The sequence below is a fragment of the Rousettus aegyptiacus genome, unplaced genomic scaffold, assembly GCF_014176215.1.
Source record: "Rousettus aegyptiacus isolate mRouAeg1 unplaced genomic scaffold, mRouAeg1.p scaffold_m13_p_7, whole genome shotgun sequence".
NCBI lineage: Eukaryota > Metazoa > Chordata > Mammalia > Chiroptera > Pteropodidae > Rousettus > Rousettus aegyptiacus.
Window position 1 is genome coordinate 3361653 of NW_023416310.1, and position 16163 is coordinate 3377815.

The 16163-nt window shown below is 45.2% G+C and overlaps 3 protein-coding genes and 1 pseudogene across 12 annotated transcripts in view; 2 read left to right on the top strand and 2 right to left on the bottom strand.

The window, feature by feature from the left end:
• ASAP2 (ArfGAP with SH3 domain, ankyrin repeat and PH domain 2) overlaps window positions 1-3470 on the top strand; it is a 136215-nt gene extending 132745 nt beyond the window's left edge. For all 7 annotated transcript variants that reach the window (XM_016121128.2, XM_016121129.2, XM_016121131.2 and 4 more), the window contains one exon: window positions 1093-3470. In XM_016121128.2, coding sequence (XP_015976614.1) covers window positions 1093-1167 — 75 coding nt within the window. In that variant the 3' untranslated portion in view covers window positions 1168-3470. The remainder of the gene's footprint in view (window positions 1-1092) is intronic.
• Window positions 3471-3931: 461 nt separating this feature from the next.
• Window positions 3932-12381, bottom strand: ITGB1BP1 (integrin subunit beta 1 binding protein 1). 2 transcript variants are annotated; one of them, XM_016121143.2, is made up of 7 exons: window positions 12237-12381; window positions 9699-9802; window positions 8728-8806; window positions 7224-7360; window positions 5367-5459; window positions 4747-4896; window positions 3932-4188 (listed from the first exon to the last, which is right to left on the bottom strand). In XM_016121143.2, exons 2-7 carry the CDS (start codon window positions 9768-9770, stop codon window positions 4117-4119), a joined length of 603 nt encoding a protein of 200 aa, XP_015976629.1. In that variant the 5' UTR covers window positions 9771-9802; window positions 12237-12381; the 3' UTR covers window positions 3932-4116. The 2 variants fall into 2 exon arrangements, with proteins under 2 accessions (XP_015976629.1, XP_015976630.1); XM_016121144.2 differs by lacking the exon at window positions 12237-12381 and adding an exon at window positions 11264-12082.
• On the bottom strand, window positions 6228-6343 carry LOC118606076 (annotated as a pseudogene).
• A 108-nt stretch (window positions 12382-12489) lies between the features above and the next one.
• Window positions 12490-16163, top strand: part of CPSF3 (cleavage and polyadenylation specific factor 3) — a 32238-nt gene continuing 28564 nt past the window's right edge. For all 3 annotated transcript variants that reach the window (XM_016121153.2, XM_036223938.1, XM_016121152.2), the window contains exons 1-2: window positions 12490-12680; window positions 15761-15824. In XM_016121153.2, coding sequence (XP_015976639.1) covers window positions 12631-12680; window positions 15761-15824 — 114 coding nt within the window. In that variant the 5' untranslated portion in view covers window positions 12490-12630. The remainder of the gene's footprint in view (window positions 12681-15760; window positions 15825-16163) is intronic.

A 16163-nucleotide genomic window follows, 5' to 3' on the forward strand; every position in this document is an offset into this window, starting at 1 on the left:
GTGCAAACAGGACTTTGTCAAAGGCGGGGCCTGTTAGTTGCCTTTGCCAGGAAAGCCCCCACCTGTGTGGGCTGCAGGTTCCTGGCCTCCAGGGCCTTTGTGCACTCAGGGCCTGTCACCACTGCCTGTGGCATGGCGGATCTCCACTGTCCTCTCGTGGTCGCTTCTCCTTGGGAGATTGAAGTCTGTCAGTCCAGCGCTCCCTCCTCTGTCTGCCTTGCTACGCACAGCGCAGGCAGCAGAGGCCGTTGCTCCTGGCTCCCAGGAGCCGGTAGGCTCGCTGGGCCTCTGCTCACCGACCTGCTGACCTGCTACATGGCCGGCTGGGTGAGGACTGAGGCTCCGTGAGGACCTAAACTCTTCCTCCCTCCCCGACTGCCCGCACACCTCGACACCTGCAGCAGGTCCGGCTCACACTTGCATACGACCCACCGTAAGGATGGGGCACCTGCCTGACAAAAGGCTCAGGCATCTGGAAAACACCTGTACTTTTCAAACTGGTGGAAATACAGAAAGGTATAAAGAAGAAGGTAAACGCTACGCGTAATCTCAACCCTTCACTCCCCTCCCTGCCAAAAAAAATTATATTTTGGAGATTTTCTCTTAGATGTTATTTACCTACATAATTTGTTGAGATCATACTTGATGTATGAAGTTTACCCAGAGCAAAATTAAATGGATTTATTGAAGTGTTCTAAATGCTTGACTACAACTAAATGGGGCCAAGTCACCTTCGCCACTTTCTGTGACTTTGCAGCTCACAGACTTCTGACATTCAGTTTCTTCATCCACTGAAAACAAGAGCAGGGGTGGTGGTGGTCAGATAGCTGTCCTGCGTCCCCCAAGACTGCCAGGACTCAGGCCGGTGTGCGTCTGTAGACGCCTGACACCCCTCCTGTGGGTGTCCCTTACGGATCATAGGCTCGCGCTGTTTGATACGTGAAAAAAGGAAAAACAGTTTAGACGTGCCACCCAAGTGGTTTCTTTCTCAGAAGAGATTCTTCTGAACCATTTTTTCCTTCAAATGCTACAACACCCTACAGAGTTTCCAACATTTGGGATTTTTATAACCTGAACTCTTAATCATTTCAGATCGGCCACATCGATGGAGATCCCAGTCGCAAAGGAGCATTTCCCGTATCTTTTGTGCACTTTATTGCCGACTAAACTGCTACTGAGCAAAAACACTTAACAGTTGTTATGTTCCTGTTTTGTTATTGGTACCCAAACTCTCTCCAGAGAATCAGTTTCATGAATCATATGGTAGCCCACTTTCTCAAATGCCACTGTTCTGTTTTTAAAACTCACAGGCAATTTAAAAATTGTTTTTATAGTTTTTGATTTTCATAAAACATTGCTATACTTTTGTTAGGTAAAATTGAATTTCCTAAAAGGTGAACTGAAAAGTCGTTTTAACTACATAATCAAGATCCTGAGTCTATAGAATTAGTTGACCCTAAAAACATTTTTTGAGTATTAGAAGGAATTCTTCCTGCTTTCCTTGGCCCATTTTCGAAGTTGGGTGACCTTTAGCATAATTATTGTTTTAGGAAGTTAGTAAACTGTTGCCAGCCTGAACTTTCTAGACAAAATGCTATCGGTTCACCGTGAAAGACTTTTTTTTTTTAAGATATCTTTCAAGATTTCCTTTGAAATCCACCCAGTGTTTACCTAAACCAATTGGAAATTTACATATTCGCATTGTACTTTCCAATGAATTTGTGAGGTTGCAACTCTCATTGTATTCTGCATGTATGTGTAACCTATTGTGAGCAATCCTACTTAACAAAACTGCCGATAGTTTGTTAGGGCAGACAATAATAGCAGATAATTCAGTTCCAGGTTATATAAAACTGCATTTCCTGAATTTGGTTAAAAACTAAGGATGATGGATTGCAACAGTTACTTAAACTCATTTATGCGCTTTAGGTGTTTTGGAATTTGCCTCACAGGTAGAATACCACGGCACAGACCCTGCTGTATGACCACCTACTTCCTGTTTCCTGAGTGTCACACTGCCTTCCCTTCCTAGCTCATGAGAATGTTTACTCAGCTTAGTGTCTTGTATTTATATAACATACCAGCAGGAATGGTAGTAACACTGTTTTGAAATTTAATCTGTCCATTTGTTTGTCATCAAGAGCATATCAGAAATCCGTAGGTCCCAGGTAATGAAAGACTCCAGGAGACCCGTTTTACGGTTGATGCCCCATCTTATAATTAAGCTGATGGGGAATAGGTTGTGTATGATACAATCGAAATTCATTAGTTTAATGAACTTGACCGTCATACCTCTATTTAGTCATTGTAAGCCTAAGTTCACAGGAGGAATATTGGAAATTTTGGCACTCTTTGAGAATAGGCATTTAATGCCCACTTGGATTTTGACCAAAAGTAAAGGAATAAATAAGTATAGGCTTGGAAAGCAAGGCGGTGATGCTTTTAGTGCATTTGCTATGATGGTACATTTGATTGAAGCAGCCTGTCTTTATCATGCAAGACTCTTGTAAGTATAGAGTTTTGTTTTGTTTTTTAATTGCATTGTATTTTTGGTTGCTATTATAAAGGAAGACAGAACAAACTGGAATGTTTTATGATGTTGTGTGGCAATTGCTTTTTGCCTTTCAAGGTTCCGGGCAAAAATCTGTAAAGTCTTTTTTTAAGCACTACATCTATTTTCACTAATTGTTCATTTGCTTCTGAACCCTTCATTTAGTTAATTTTCTCACAGGTTTAAGAAAGTAAACAGATGTATTTTGCACAGTGCACTTATTACGTATATGTTAACACAATCCCTTCCGCATCTGTATCTTGTAATCAGCCTTTTGACTTCTTGGTGCCAGCTGTATAAGGAATTAAAGTTGATTCACATCAGCATTTGAACACCACTCGCAGACTAACCTATCAGGTTCACTGGTACATAAATATCTAGGGAATATTTTTCCAGTCTACAATTTGGTGGTGCTATTGTGCAGTAATTAATGACTCTTGCCAGAGGAGAAATTATATTAACTTCCTTGCTAATATCCTTTCCTAGTTATTTGCTCTTTGCAAATTAAAAGAAAAAAAAAAGCAACTGAGAGGAAGGAAAACATTGTAGATATCTATTTATATTTCAAGTTTACGTTTCATGAACTTAGCTGCAGGATTCTGGCATTTTGTGTGCCATTTCCATCAGATCTGACTTCTAGGGATGACTCAACTGTGCGCACAGGCTGATAGTAACTGTGTGATCTGTTAGGCGTGGGTAACGTAACATGCAGCTCGGAATGCTATTTGAGATGTATGATATTCAATTCACTTACTTGATTCCTTTGGTCTAGTTGCAGCTCAATTGTATATATTGTATAACCTAAATCAGTTCTTATTTTCATTGTCCTTCATGCAGTGATTTATAATTAGAGCATGTTAATTAAATTTACTCTCAACTAGTCATTTGACTAGAAAAAAATAAAGTACTTTTAAATGGACGTGGTGTTATTTTCAATGTTTTCAATCCTTAAAAGCGTTGTTAAAAAGTCTTTTAAGAAATACACTAGCCTACTTGTACTTGAGATTCTTTAAATACTATCAGTTGTAACGTGAGCAGTCACCTTTTAAGGTTCTCTTAGTGCTGAGATAAGTACTGTGGTTTACCGGCCTGTCATCCTCAGTTTTTCTTTCTGTCTTGAGTTGGCGGTGTCACTGATTCAAAGCAGCATGACCCGGTGGTCGCCAGGCCAAAACTCTGCCTGACTAGGGCTCTAAGCCAGAGAGACCATGTCACCAGGAAGTGCTACAGAGCAGACAGCATCGGTCTTCCTCAGAGCTCTCACTGTTGATGACCAAGAACGCGTCCATGACACTTCAGGGGGTTAAGCTTGTGTTTAAAAGTGAGAAATGAGGTTTCTTTTTTAGTCCCAGTAGGTAGGTAAGTTCATTGAGAGTTAACTCATTGTTGATAAGACATATTTTAATAGAAAAACAAATGATTGATGTTTTATACATTGTATTTTCTTTAGAAAATCTAGAGCAAGGGATCACCTCATATTTTCATAATAGTTCAACGTTGCAAATTGAAAACTACAGAAAACAGCTAAGTGTCGCGTGAGGTCACATTCCACTTGATTGTAGAATTTAGGACTTCTCAGATGTCAATACAGAGTCAAAAGCGGTGGATAAAACTTTGCAGATTGCTTGCGCTTGCTCCTACATTAAATGAAAAGGTACAGTAAGAGTTCATGACTCACTTCCTGAACTTGATCAGCAGAGAGATGAATCTGACCCTCTTAACATCTCTGATCCTACACATCACCAGTTTTGGAAGGCCTGAGACAGCCTGCCTGGGTCACGCCTGTCCCCGCACTTCCTTCCTGCTCCCTCTGGAGTACTGCAAGTGGGCAGCACACAGCACTGCGGCCTTTCAGGAGGACCGTCACAAGTCAGAAAGGACAGTGACGTACAGAGGAGCAGGGCGCCTCTGCCCCCGGAGGACACGGCACTCTCTCTCACCCGCGTTGCGTCTGCCCCACACCTATGACCCTGATACACGCGAGTGCTGTCCTGGCCCAGCCAACAGTCCCCAACCCGCAGTGGCTCTGGACAGCTGGCTGCCCTTGGGCCTGCTCCTCAGCCATCATGTTATGCCAGGTGTTAGATGCAGAGTGGACGGCATCTCTTCAGCCTTTGAAAAGACTGTAATCGGTCCCTGGTTTTGCCACTGTGTCTGATGAATGAGAACCTATCCAAGGGACCCTGACAGCTCACCAGGCTGCTGCACTGATAAACCCACAGGCTGTATTCTTCATTGCTGGCGTCTGTGGTCTTCAGAGCCAGTAAGCTTTTTCCTGCCCCCAGACCATCATCGTAACACACCATCCGGATGATTAAATACAGAGCATGCCGATGTAAAACGTCCTGCAGAGGTCAGGAAGAGAAGGATCACGGCTCGTGTGCGCACGTCTCCATTCTGGTGAGATTTTCCCAAGCAGATTTATTGTATCTATGCATCTGGGAGGAAGTAGTTTTACAGGTCTATCACCCAAAGGGACATTCTCACTAGAGTGAGTATGCTCACTAGATGGTTGCCGTTCAGGACCCAGTTCCCCACGCCCAGCTTCCATGCTGACGGCTGCCCTGAACTGGTGGTGGGTCCCCTAAGCTGAAATGCACTGCGGGCAGCAGCGGGGCCCTGGCATGGGCCCGACCACACGGGAGGACCGCAGCGACGCTCCCGTTCCACCCGCCCTAAGACAAGGGTCCCTTTGCAGTCCAGCTGCCCGGAATGGTTACGAACCCACCACTCTGCAGACGAGAGCAGACCTCATTGCAGGTGGGCCCTTAATTCCCCAATACCGAAAACATTTTTTCCTTAATAAGTTACTTACATACTGATCTGATGTTGATACTTTTATACCATACTTGGAAACTCCCATAATAAATTCTTCCTCCAGAGGAACAAAAGGCAACTTTCCATCTTGCTTTAAAATAAAAATTACATGACATACTTCAAAAATTATTATAGTAAGTCTGATTAGTCAAACTTTAATATCTGGCTATCACAAACCATTTAAAGAATGTAGCACACACAATAGCTTAGCAAGAATTTATCTCCAAAAGAGGCAGAAAAATTTTCCCCGATTTTTATTTTTACAATCGACAAATCTGAGCAAAACGCAGATCAGCGCACCCCAGATGGACTGTTCCATCCCTTTGGGGTTAACTCTAATTACAAACATACTTCCCATAGATCCCAGTGAAGTTAAAACATTTACACTGGAAAAATAAAGTTCTTCACATACTCGAAGGTCACACTAATGTCTGTCAGCACATGAAGCATCAGGACTCGGCACAGGAACCACTGTCTCAGCCATTTCCGCGCCACCCAGGTGTTGGGCATGGCTGGTCTCCCCATGGCCCAGGGCTCGGGCGAGTCAACTGCTCAGTGAGTGGCCCAAACTACCATTCAGCGTTTCGAGCTATTCAGAAACAAGTCAAACTGCTGACACCCGATGGTCCCCAGCAGATTACCCGGCTCTGTCCCCTATATCAGAATTCTGCCTGTCTTTTAAAGTAAGACTGCTGGCAATCAGTAGACGTTCCATACTGGAGCTGTTCTTGTGGAAACGTTGCCTGCATTAACGAGATTATGGTAAACGTGCTATGTGCACCTAATTCAGTCCTCGTGATGCTATGCCAATTATTTCTCACAGTTTATTTTTATTTGTTTTATTTATTATTATTATTTATGCCTACAGCACCTGGTCTTCCTAGGTGGTCTCCCATCCAAGTACTACCCAGGCCCGACCCTGCTTAGCTTCTGAGATCAGACATCGGGCTTGTCCAGGGTGGCGTGGCCGTAGACCCTGGACTGTGGCTCCACTAGGGTGTGAACCCAGGACCTTCTGCGTGTAAAGCAGACGCGCTAACCGCTACACTATGGAACCACCTCCTTCTCACTGTTTAAAGCAATTCCAAGGATCAAAAGACAGAATAACAATAATGGTATTGTCAATAAATTTGACGAGCCCAGTTTCTATGGCGATAGGTAGCTGTCTTTACGAGAATGAGAAGAACCCTAATGTACTCGGGGTGGGGGGAACATTAGCAGTCTTTCAGGATGATGCTGTACACTCAGCTGTTGCTTGCACGTTGTTGGAATGACCGTAGATTCCAGACTAAATGCTGGAAAACTAGTCGTATTCCATGATCCCATTCTCCATGACTGCAGAGATCATACTCCCTTAGAGCGACCCACACTCTGTGAACTGGTAAGGGCCACCTCCCACAGTCATTACGTCCCTTCGTTAATGAACATGCAATCCAATTGTCTATCTCCTTGACCCAGATGCTTTTGAAACTCACTTCATCTCAATTCCTATCGGAAACAGTATGACTACATAGGCATCTTAAGTCAACACGACTAGAAGCCGATTATTCAAAGAGCTAAAAGGGGTTCAGTGGAGACCCAGTGTGCTGTGCCAGACTTGTATTTAAGGACCAGCCTATGGTGTGTGAGCGGTCTCCACACGCAGCTCCTCAGGCTAACGGGGAGGTCAGGCCCAGAAGTAAAAGTGCTGTCTGGTGCGACTCATGCCCACGGCACCTGCGCCCCCCACGACCACGGCAGGGGAGAAAAGCATGGCTTCCTGACAAGATGGACCCGGGGGAGCACGGCTTTCTCCTCAGCCGTGAGTTTACGCTCCAGAATCTCATGAAACGGAGCTTTTTTTTTTTTTTTTTACCTGAGCAACATCTATGTAATTTATCAGGTCTAGTGGCCCTTCAAGATTTTTTCCCTCCGAGAGTTTCAGCTTCTCAATGGCACCAACGTACTTTATTCGAAATTCTGCACAGGTATCTGAATTACTGTTGCTTTGTCCTAAAGGCGAAAGGAATATCGTGATTGTAAGGCTTCAAAAGGAATGGCTACATTATGAGGTGTTCTCAATCCCTTTCCCAATAGGAAACAGACTGTGTCATCAGAACTTAACCTGTAACAAAAATAAAATCTTCTAAAATAGAAAGTGTTCTGATGTAATTGAAGAGAACTTAAAATTTCACTACCCTTTCCTCAGTGACTCAGAATATGCTAAATATAAAACTAGGAATAAATCAAGCATTACCGTTCTTCATTTCGAAACAAACAAAATTAAATTGCCAACTAATGATGGAGCACCTTTATCATGCATAATGATACTTAATTAACTTAATTACTTTTTGGTTTCTTCCCCCTTGTTAACCATGTTGACATTTAACTTTTCTGATTCAGGAAACCACACCTCAGTCTGGCTACTGGTCACCCAGAAAACACTGGACAGTTGGGAACGGTGCTGGACAGGAAGTCCCCGTGCTGGACAGAAGTCCCTTAACATAACAGGGTAACAGGTAGAGGAGCTGTGTGCTATCAAACCCAGCCAACACAACACAAAGTCACCACAAAGTACTGACGGTATCTACGGCAGCAGGGAGATACTATGTGATGACATTTAGGCGATGTTCATGTAATAAAAAGATGCCCAGCCACATTATTAATATTTTAAAGGCATCTGAAGGTAAAGATAATAGACCTTACGGCTACTATCTTCCCTTCTACATCACGGGCTTCCTTCTCTGCCCCGTCGCATTACCTTTACAGACTGACTAGTCTATGGTCCTACAGGAACAGTGGAAGCATTCTAGACAAGGAAATGAACATAGTACATTTCCATCAGACACTGGCTGATAGGTGGGTTAGAGCCACCTTTTAATTTCTAAACAGCTGCTCATTTGGGTGGCTGTGTAAATGTTTTCGAGTGTCTGTGACAGATGCCACCCTTAATGCCATGCACTCCTGATGTTTACAAACTGCTGTATCTGGGTCAACGGCCCCTAATCCTTTATATCAGCAAGACATCTGTCCTGTACCCCATCAACAATATGAGTCTGGTATATTCACACTCTGCCACCCTATTTCTTAAAAAGCTATTTCGAAACTTTTAAATTGTTACTATGATATTTTCCACATGTTTTTGCTCTAGGACCCATTAAGAGTGCTTTGCCCACATGCCAACCTCCAAGGAAGTGGGTTTCACCAGCCTCTCCAAACCCTCAACCCGCATTCCACCAGATTTGCAGCCATTTCTAAACTCTTGTCAAAAGGCAGAGGAGAGAGAAAACCCAAACACACAAGGCCCTGTGTGCCTGGTAAAACTACATGAACGTCAGCTAAAGGCCTTCGGCGATACATGAGCCCGCCCGCCTCCGTACCTGAGCTTTTGGTGGACTCTGTGTCCAGGCTGGCCACAGTGCTGGATCGAGAGAGGCCCCCAAGGCTGGAGTCCACAGACTGCGAAATAACAAACAAATCAGGCACTTTCCTCCCTCAAGTTCTCTACCAAACATTTACCTCCTTAACTAGAGTTGAATCAATGCATTGAACCCCAACTGCTCTTCCCATAAGACAGTGCTGGAGAAACATGATGCCAACGTCCTCAGTCTGAATTGAAGGCAGTGCCTCTGTCTCCTGATAAGAAACCTGATACTTGTATGTGAAAATCTACACCTTATTTTCATGTTATCTCCAATGAACCCAAAAAGAACCCTGTGCGCAAAGCAGGCAGGGAGCATTATCTGTCTAAGAAATGAGCACAGAGACACAGACAGGTGAAGTGATTTGCCCAAGGTTATGCCTAGTAAACACCCCGGATCTCTAATCTAGGTCTCCTGATCCCCATCCCAGTGCTTCTGCAATTACTCCAACTGGTACCCAGCCCACGGCAGCAAACGGGCTGACTGGCGGGGTGTAACTATGCGAATTGCAAAGAAAAACCAACGAAACTTAAGCAAAACACAAAGCATCATACATATTAGTGAGAATTACTCATGCACATACACCACAAACCCTAGAACTCAAGTGATTCAGCCCCTTAATTGCATGCAATTTCTATCATGTAAAAAATTTCAAAATCAGTGTTTGTTTCAATGAGACCGTTTATAGGCCCTGACCTGCTTAGGTTAGTGGAGTTAAGAATTTCAGAAAATCTACCAAATCAAAATAAAATTGAATCAAGCACAGAATGTGTCTCCAGTGCAAAAACTGAATGTTAAAAACACACCTAGTTTGAAGACTAGCAGCAGGTCTGCCATGGTTAGCATCCTTCATGCAATGTGAGCTAGAGGAAATGCAATTCTCACTGCTTTTCGATCCTGGTCCCAATTCCACCCCCCTGCCCCCCCACCTTGCTTTTAGTGCTGATCTCACTGCTTTGGGAACTGCTGCTACTGTGCCGTTTTTTGCCTTTCCGGAACATTTTTCAGCATAGTTTGATCCAGAGCGGCTCCCCTAGAAAAGGAAATGCTGTTTAGTTATACCCAGAAAAGCAACTATAAATCACTTTATGCATAACTAATAAAAATCACTAATTCCTTCCATGTCCATGGTATATTCTTCTTACAAATATTTTAAACTAACCACAAAATTTGGATGCTATTCTTTTTTTCATTCCTTTTAAATTATAAAAACCTAACCCAAGGAACCAAAAAGGGAGAAAGCTTATCATAACTAGAGGTGTAAAAAGCATTGTGCTCAGAAGTAACAGAGACATGTCATCTAGTTCTTGGGCTATTCCAGTGCCTTCTCTTTAATCAGTTCAAGACACTGAGATTCAGTTACTGTCTCAGATTCACATTCTGAAAATGGTACGGCTTAGAAGACATACATACCTCCCAGAAATATGCCTTTTTCCTGAAGTCCTGAACCATCTTAAGGTAAAAGGTGACATAAAATACTGCTAGGTACTAGCACTCACCTCCTCACTCCAGCGAAGCCAGCAGAGGAAGCTATCTTAAGTTTCCCAAAGTCAGTCTTACATACATCTTTTTAAAAGTGATAATTAATGCCTTGGAAATAGAGTCATCCTTGCCTGTTTATGGGAACACCTCTCTTACACTTGGAAAATTATTAACTAGCCTACATAACGTTTCACTGTTCTAGTAACTCCAAACACATTGTCTCAGTGTATCCTCACAGAAACCCGGTGACACACTCGTTTTTTCCAGATTTTTTCTAAGGGTCTCATCTGTAACAAATACTATGCTCGGGAGTCTAGGCCCCCACCCTCAAGGAGCTTCCAGAAGGCAGGTTATCATCTGCATTTGATAGATTAGGGAACTGTGACCCATTTTTCAAGAAGATTTGTGAGTAAGACAACATAATAGATTTTTCCCAAAGATGGGATTCTACAGAGGGAACAAGGGAATCTGCTTACTATGTGATGAATACTATTTTATCGTTTTCAAAGTTTCCACAGACAGCCTGCGCACATAATTTCCTTTCATTCTGACATGGGCAATTCTTTTCTGGAAAACAATGGACCTGATAAAGGTCCAGGCCCCATATCCACGCAAGCGCCAAGATCCACTAAATACACCAACTCCATGGTCTCATTTTATCCTCTCTTCCTTGTCTCTAAAGGGGCCCCACATCATCACTAGACCATTGCTGTATATAAGCACAGTATCTGATGGAAGTGGTGAACCCACAACCCATAAAAATGCACAAGGTGTGGTGTGCAACTTTAAGGAATTCATGTCCCAGCCTGACCCCTTGCCACTTGAAATCTACCACCAAGGCAAGGTTCTCTATAAGAGGCGCTACCTCCCTCTCCAGCCTCATCTTCCACAAGGGCCTCACGATTACTCTCTAAGGAATGCAGAGCTGCTCCTCAGCATCCCTCTGCTCCATGTCTCCATGCTTTGCCCCCACCATTCCTTCTGCTGGAATGTTCTCCCATCTTTTACTCACCTTTCAAGACTCAGTTCAAGCTTCTCTTCTGGAAAGCCTCCTGTGGACCTCCAGTTTGGGTTAAGGGATGCTCCCTCCACAGCTTGAGGACACCCCCTGTTCAGGGCATCGGTCTACTACTGTCTACCTATGCACTCTCAACTGTGAGCTCCTAGTGGGGGTGGGATGCTGGTCTCTGTCTACCCAATGCCTGGCGCAGCCTGGCAGAGGACATGCTTAATGAACTAGCGAACTTTCTTGGGAGATGATATCCAAAAAACAACTCCCATGTACTGAAAATCCACCATGTGCCACCAGTGCAAGGTGCTCCATATGCCTTTGACAGGCAAGGTTGCAGCATTACGGCCCCTGTCAATGTGGCAGTCGAAGCGTCCCACCAAGGTCACCAGGCTCATAATAGATGGGGCCAAGTTTGGAACCTAGCCAGACCTGGCTCCAAAGATCTTTCCAGACTCCACCCGGCTTCCCAAGTATTCCCCACTGCTGTGTTGTGCCTGCCACGCGCAGGTGCGCAGGGCGACAGTAAACAAAACAGACACAACCTCTGCCACGTGCAGTCCTGGTCGAACCAACAAGAGCCAGCACAAAAAGTGAGTGCTCCCCACTAACCCACAAAATAGAGTCGGACAGGGGAAGCAGCTCTGCGGTGTTCCCGCTCCCGTCGCCCTTCGGACGGGAGCCATCCACACACGACGCCGTCGTCACCGGAGCTGCATCCCAGCCCGTACAGGGATCGGGCACTCGGGGCACTGCATCCTCCCGCAGGCCTCGGCCTGCTCCTGGGCTCTCACTGTCCGTTAGGCGCCGCGTTGGGGCCCGAGTTTCCGACCTACGGAGGGCGGGCCCCCGTGGAGACCGCGGCGCCCGCGGCCCCACCCATCCGCCCCACCGCGGGCCTCCCAGCCGGTGCCGCCCTCGGGGCCCGCATTCCTGGACAGGCTCAGCCCAGCTGCCCCCGGGTCTGGACACTCACCTCACAGCGGCTGGCCCATCCCCCGGGTCGCCTGCGGTCGGGGTCAGACGCCCACTGCCCCCGCAGCCCGCGCCGGGGCAGTCACTCCCGTTCTAATTCCAGCGCCAGCTTTTCCGGCCCTCTAGCCCCGCCCTCGGGCCCCGCCCCCGAGATGTCGCGCAGGCGCATTCCTTACCCCACCCGGGTTGTCGGACTCCGCGTAGGAAGGAGCCTCGCGAGCTGGGTTCTTTGACCGGAAGTCGGGGGGAGGAGCCTAGTGTGGCGGCGCGGAAGCGCCGGAAGTTGTGCTCGTGGTGGATAGCGCTCATCCTCTGATTCCTGATGGCTTTGCTTTTACTTTAGAAAGACACTCGTGACCTGTTCCTCACCCGTGCTTCTCCTTCAGACTTCCGGGATGTCGGCGATTCCTGCAGAGGAGAGTGACCAGCTGCTGATCCGACCCCTGTAAGGGACCGGCGAGAGGGAATGAGCCACTGGCTGTGGCCGTGAGGGCCAGGCGGGTAACGGTGGTTGCTGCCTCAGCCCCCCACTGGACCATGCCTCGGCAGCCTGCCCTTGGTCCGCAGTTGTGGGCCCGGCTTCTCCAGCTGGACGGGTTTGGAGAACTGTGGATAGGTTGAATGGGATTTCGCTTTTTCATTAGTCTCAGGGAAGAAGATGATTCTGGAATTCGGAGGGCAGAGGTCGGGGAGAGGTCTGTGGGGCCGCTGGGCGCTTTCACACACGCTAAAAAGTGGCGGACGCTGAGAGAACCGGTGATGCCGACGGATAAGGCTGTAGCAGTGTGAGACAGAACTAAATCTTTTTCTTATGAACCCCAGGACTTGACATTTGCCACGATGTGAGAGGCAGTAAGTTAGGGACTTGTATGAGTTCCATTTTGAGCTCAGACTCTAGCAGAATAAGTTAGAGAGTTGGAGAGGAGGAGACTCAGAATCCTAAGGACAGTTCCGCAGCCCCTGGTCGTCCGTGGGAAGGCCAGCCTGTCAATGGAGATGGCCTGCTACCAGAAGAACGCTGCTTAGAAAGGGAACTATAAACGTGGAGAACTTATTCCATAAATAAGCAATTCGAATTCACACACATTTATTGTTAGATATTAGCACAACATGAATGTGCATTTTCCAAAAGTTAGTATCTTCTCTACACATTTACTCAGTAAGGACTCATTGAGCACCTGCTGGAGACAACACAAGTTTCTTGCTGCTTAGTTCATACCTCTCATCTCTGTCTGTTCTGCGGTGTCAAGTGTCAGGCACCATGCGAGGCACTGGGGACACACATAAGACACAGGGCCAAGTTAACTGAAGTCACCCTTTAGGAGAGAATTGCAGTGCAAAATGAAAAGGTACTGGAGAGGCAGTTTGGAATAATAGGAAACCATTACTTTGGAGTCAGACCTGAAATCCGGTCCCTACTTAATCCTCTTGCTACGTCAGCAACCTCACTGAACTTGTTTTCCTCATGTGGAAATAGTACAGCAGCTGTTCTTGTGAGGAAGAAAGATCAGGCAGGTAGGTGCTCAGTAAGCCGTTACTATTATAACAGGTAGGCATTGCGCTGAGTGTCACGAGAGTATGGCAAAGGGATTTCTAACAGATTGAGGAGAAGAGGATGCCCTCTCATGTGTCCTGGAAAATATGCGTGAGCTGAGTCTTAAAGAACGAGTAGCCATTAGAGAAAGGTAAAGTATAGAAAGTACAGGAGCGAGGATGTTCTGGCCAGAGGAAGTGGCACGTGTGCAAATGAGACTGGTCATGGTTTGGAGCCACTTTCCTTAGGGCTGTGGCTAAAAGATTAGCAGATGAAGAGAGAGAGGCTATCAGGGTCCATCTTATGAAGGACCTTGTGTGTACACTGAGGCGTTTGGGTCTTTTTTTTGTCAGTTATAGGGAGCCAACGAAGGATTTTAAGCAGGGATGGGTTATAGTGGAAATTATGTTTTGGAAAGGGTGGCGTTTGCTCCCAGCAGCAGTGTAGCAGATGAATAAAGGGGTGCGCAAAGTGGGAGGAATCTAGGATGTGATTAAAATAATCCAGGTGTAAGCAATAATAGCTTGAGGTGAGTGAAATGAGCAGCAGTGGGTCGGAAAGAAGTATGTTTGAGAGTAAGAAAGTGAAATCTTTAGAACTTTGTAATTGATCAGATGTGCTGAAAGGGGCAGTTGTGGGGCAGGAAGGCAGGGCAGAGAGGAGTGCTAGGTTGACCCAGATTCCTAGGCTGGACAACCGGTAAATGGTCATGTTATTCACCCAAGAAATCCCAGAGATGGGGCGGTCTGGAGTAAATATAGGAGTTCTCTTGTTTTATAATGGCAGTATTGAGATGTAATTCACATACAAGTCACTCATTTAAAGTGTACAATTCAGTTGTTTTTATTCGCATCACCACTGTCTGACTTTAGAACATTTTCATCATCCCAAAAAGTAACCCTGTACCCATTTAGCAGTCATACCCATTTCCCTCCAACTTCCCCAGTCCTTGGCAACCACTAATCTACTTTCCGTCTCTACAGGTTTGCCTGTGCTGGACACTTTATAGAAATGGAATCCTATAACATGTAACCTTTTGCGACTGGCTTTTTTCACTTAGCATAATGCTTCCAAGGTTCACAATATATGGAGTTTTTACTCATTCAATAAATATCTTGAGGTTTACTATATATCGGGCCCTGTAGCTATCCAGTCGTGACTGAGATAGAGTCCCTGCTCTTCGGGAGCTGTCATTTAAACAGGGAGAAACAAGCCGTAAAGCAGTAGATACAGTACCTTCATGTAGTTATAAGTGTAATGATAGAACGGTGTCAAGGACAAATGAGAGGAGGTAGTCAAGAGAAGGCTCTGAGAAGGTGACAATCGGATGAGACCCAGATGATGCAAAGGAGCCAGTCGTGTGCATATCTGAGGGCAGAGCATTCAGGAGGAGCAATGGCCTCGAGGTGAAAACTAGTTCGGCACATCTGAATAGAAAGCGCCTGTCAGATACCCCGGTGGGTGGATGACACCAGTAGATAACGCCAGGTGTGCTCGGCATCAGATACACTGAGATGATAAGGTAGAAGGAAAGGGACTGATTCACAGGTATAAGTAAGAAAATTCAATTTAAGCTATTAGGTAAATGCATATTGCTGTCTTACAGTGAGAATTTTGAAGTGCTTATGGGTTTATACTTAAGTGCTGATTCTAAAAGTTAAGTGATTTGTATCACTGCTCGTTTACATGTCCAATACATCATAATTTAACCCTAACATTCAGAAGGGGGAATAAACTTAACCTTTCGGCTTCTTGGATCTGTACCACCTTCTCTCACGACTGCAGAATCCCTGAACTCCCAGGGGTCACTTCCTCCTCTCACATTGACACTGTTTTTCCCTGTCTTTGTAATTTTGTGGAATTCTCATCTGCCTCAAGTGAGCGCTGTCACCAAATGGGGCATAGTTCAAGTTGTAAAAAAGTTTGAATTTATTGAGCTTGATTTTGATTGTTTTTTGATCATTTTTATTTCTCCCCTTGATTGTTTGCAGTGGAGCTGGGCAAGAAGTTGGAAGATCATGTATTATTCTGGAGTTCAAAGGAAGAAAAATAATGGTAATTATTATTATTTTATAGTCAGGTTAACAGTATAGCTGTGTCTGCACTGGGTGTTAGGTCATTTCTGGTAGAGTAGTTATCTGTTCTCACAAAAAAATATTATAGTTGGTATATGTAGTCTATGCTATAAACTGTTAATATGAAGAACTAATACACACTTCTACTTAGTGATTTGACAGAACATTAGATAAACTGGGAAAATATATTGTAAGATTGTAAAATTTGTCGACCAGATCTAAACTATTGCTTCTTCAAGGCCCTCTTCCACTCTTGGAGAGTCTAGCCAACCCGATACCCCACCTCATTCACACACACGCAGCATGCGATGATAGAGCC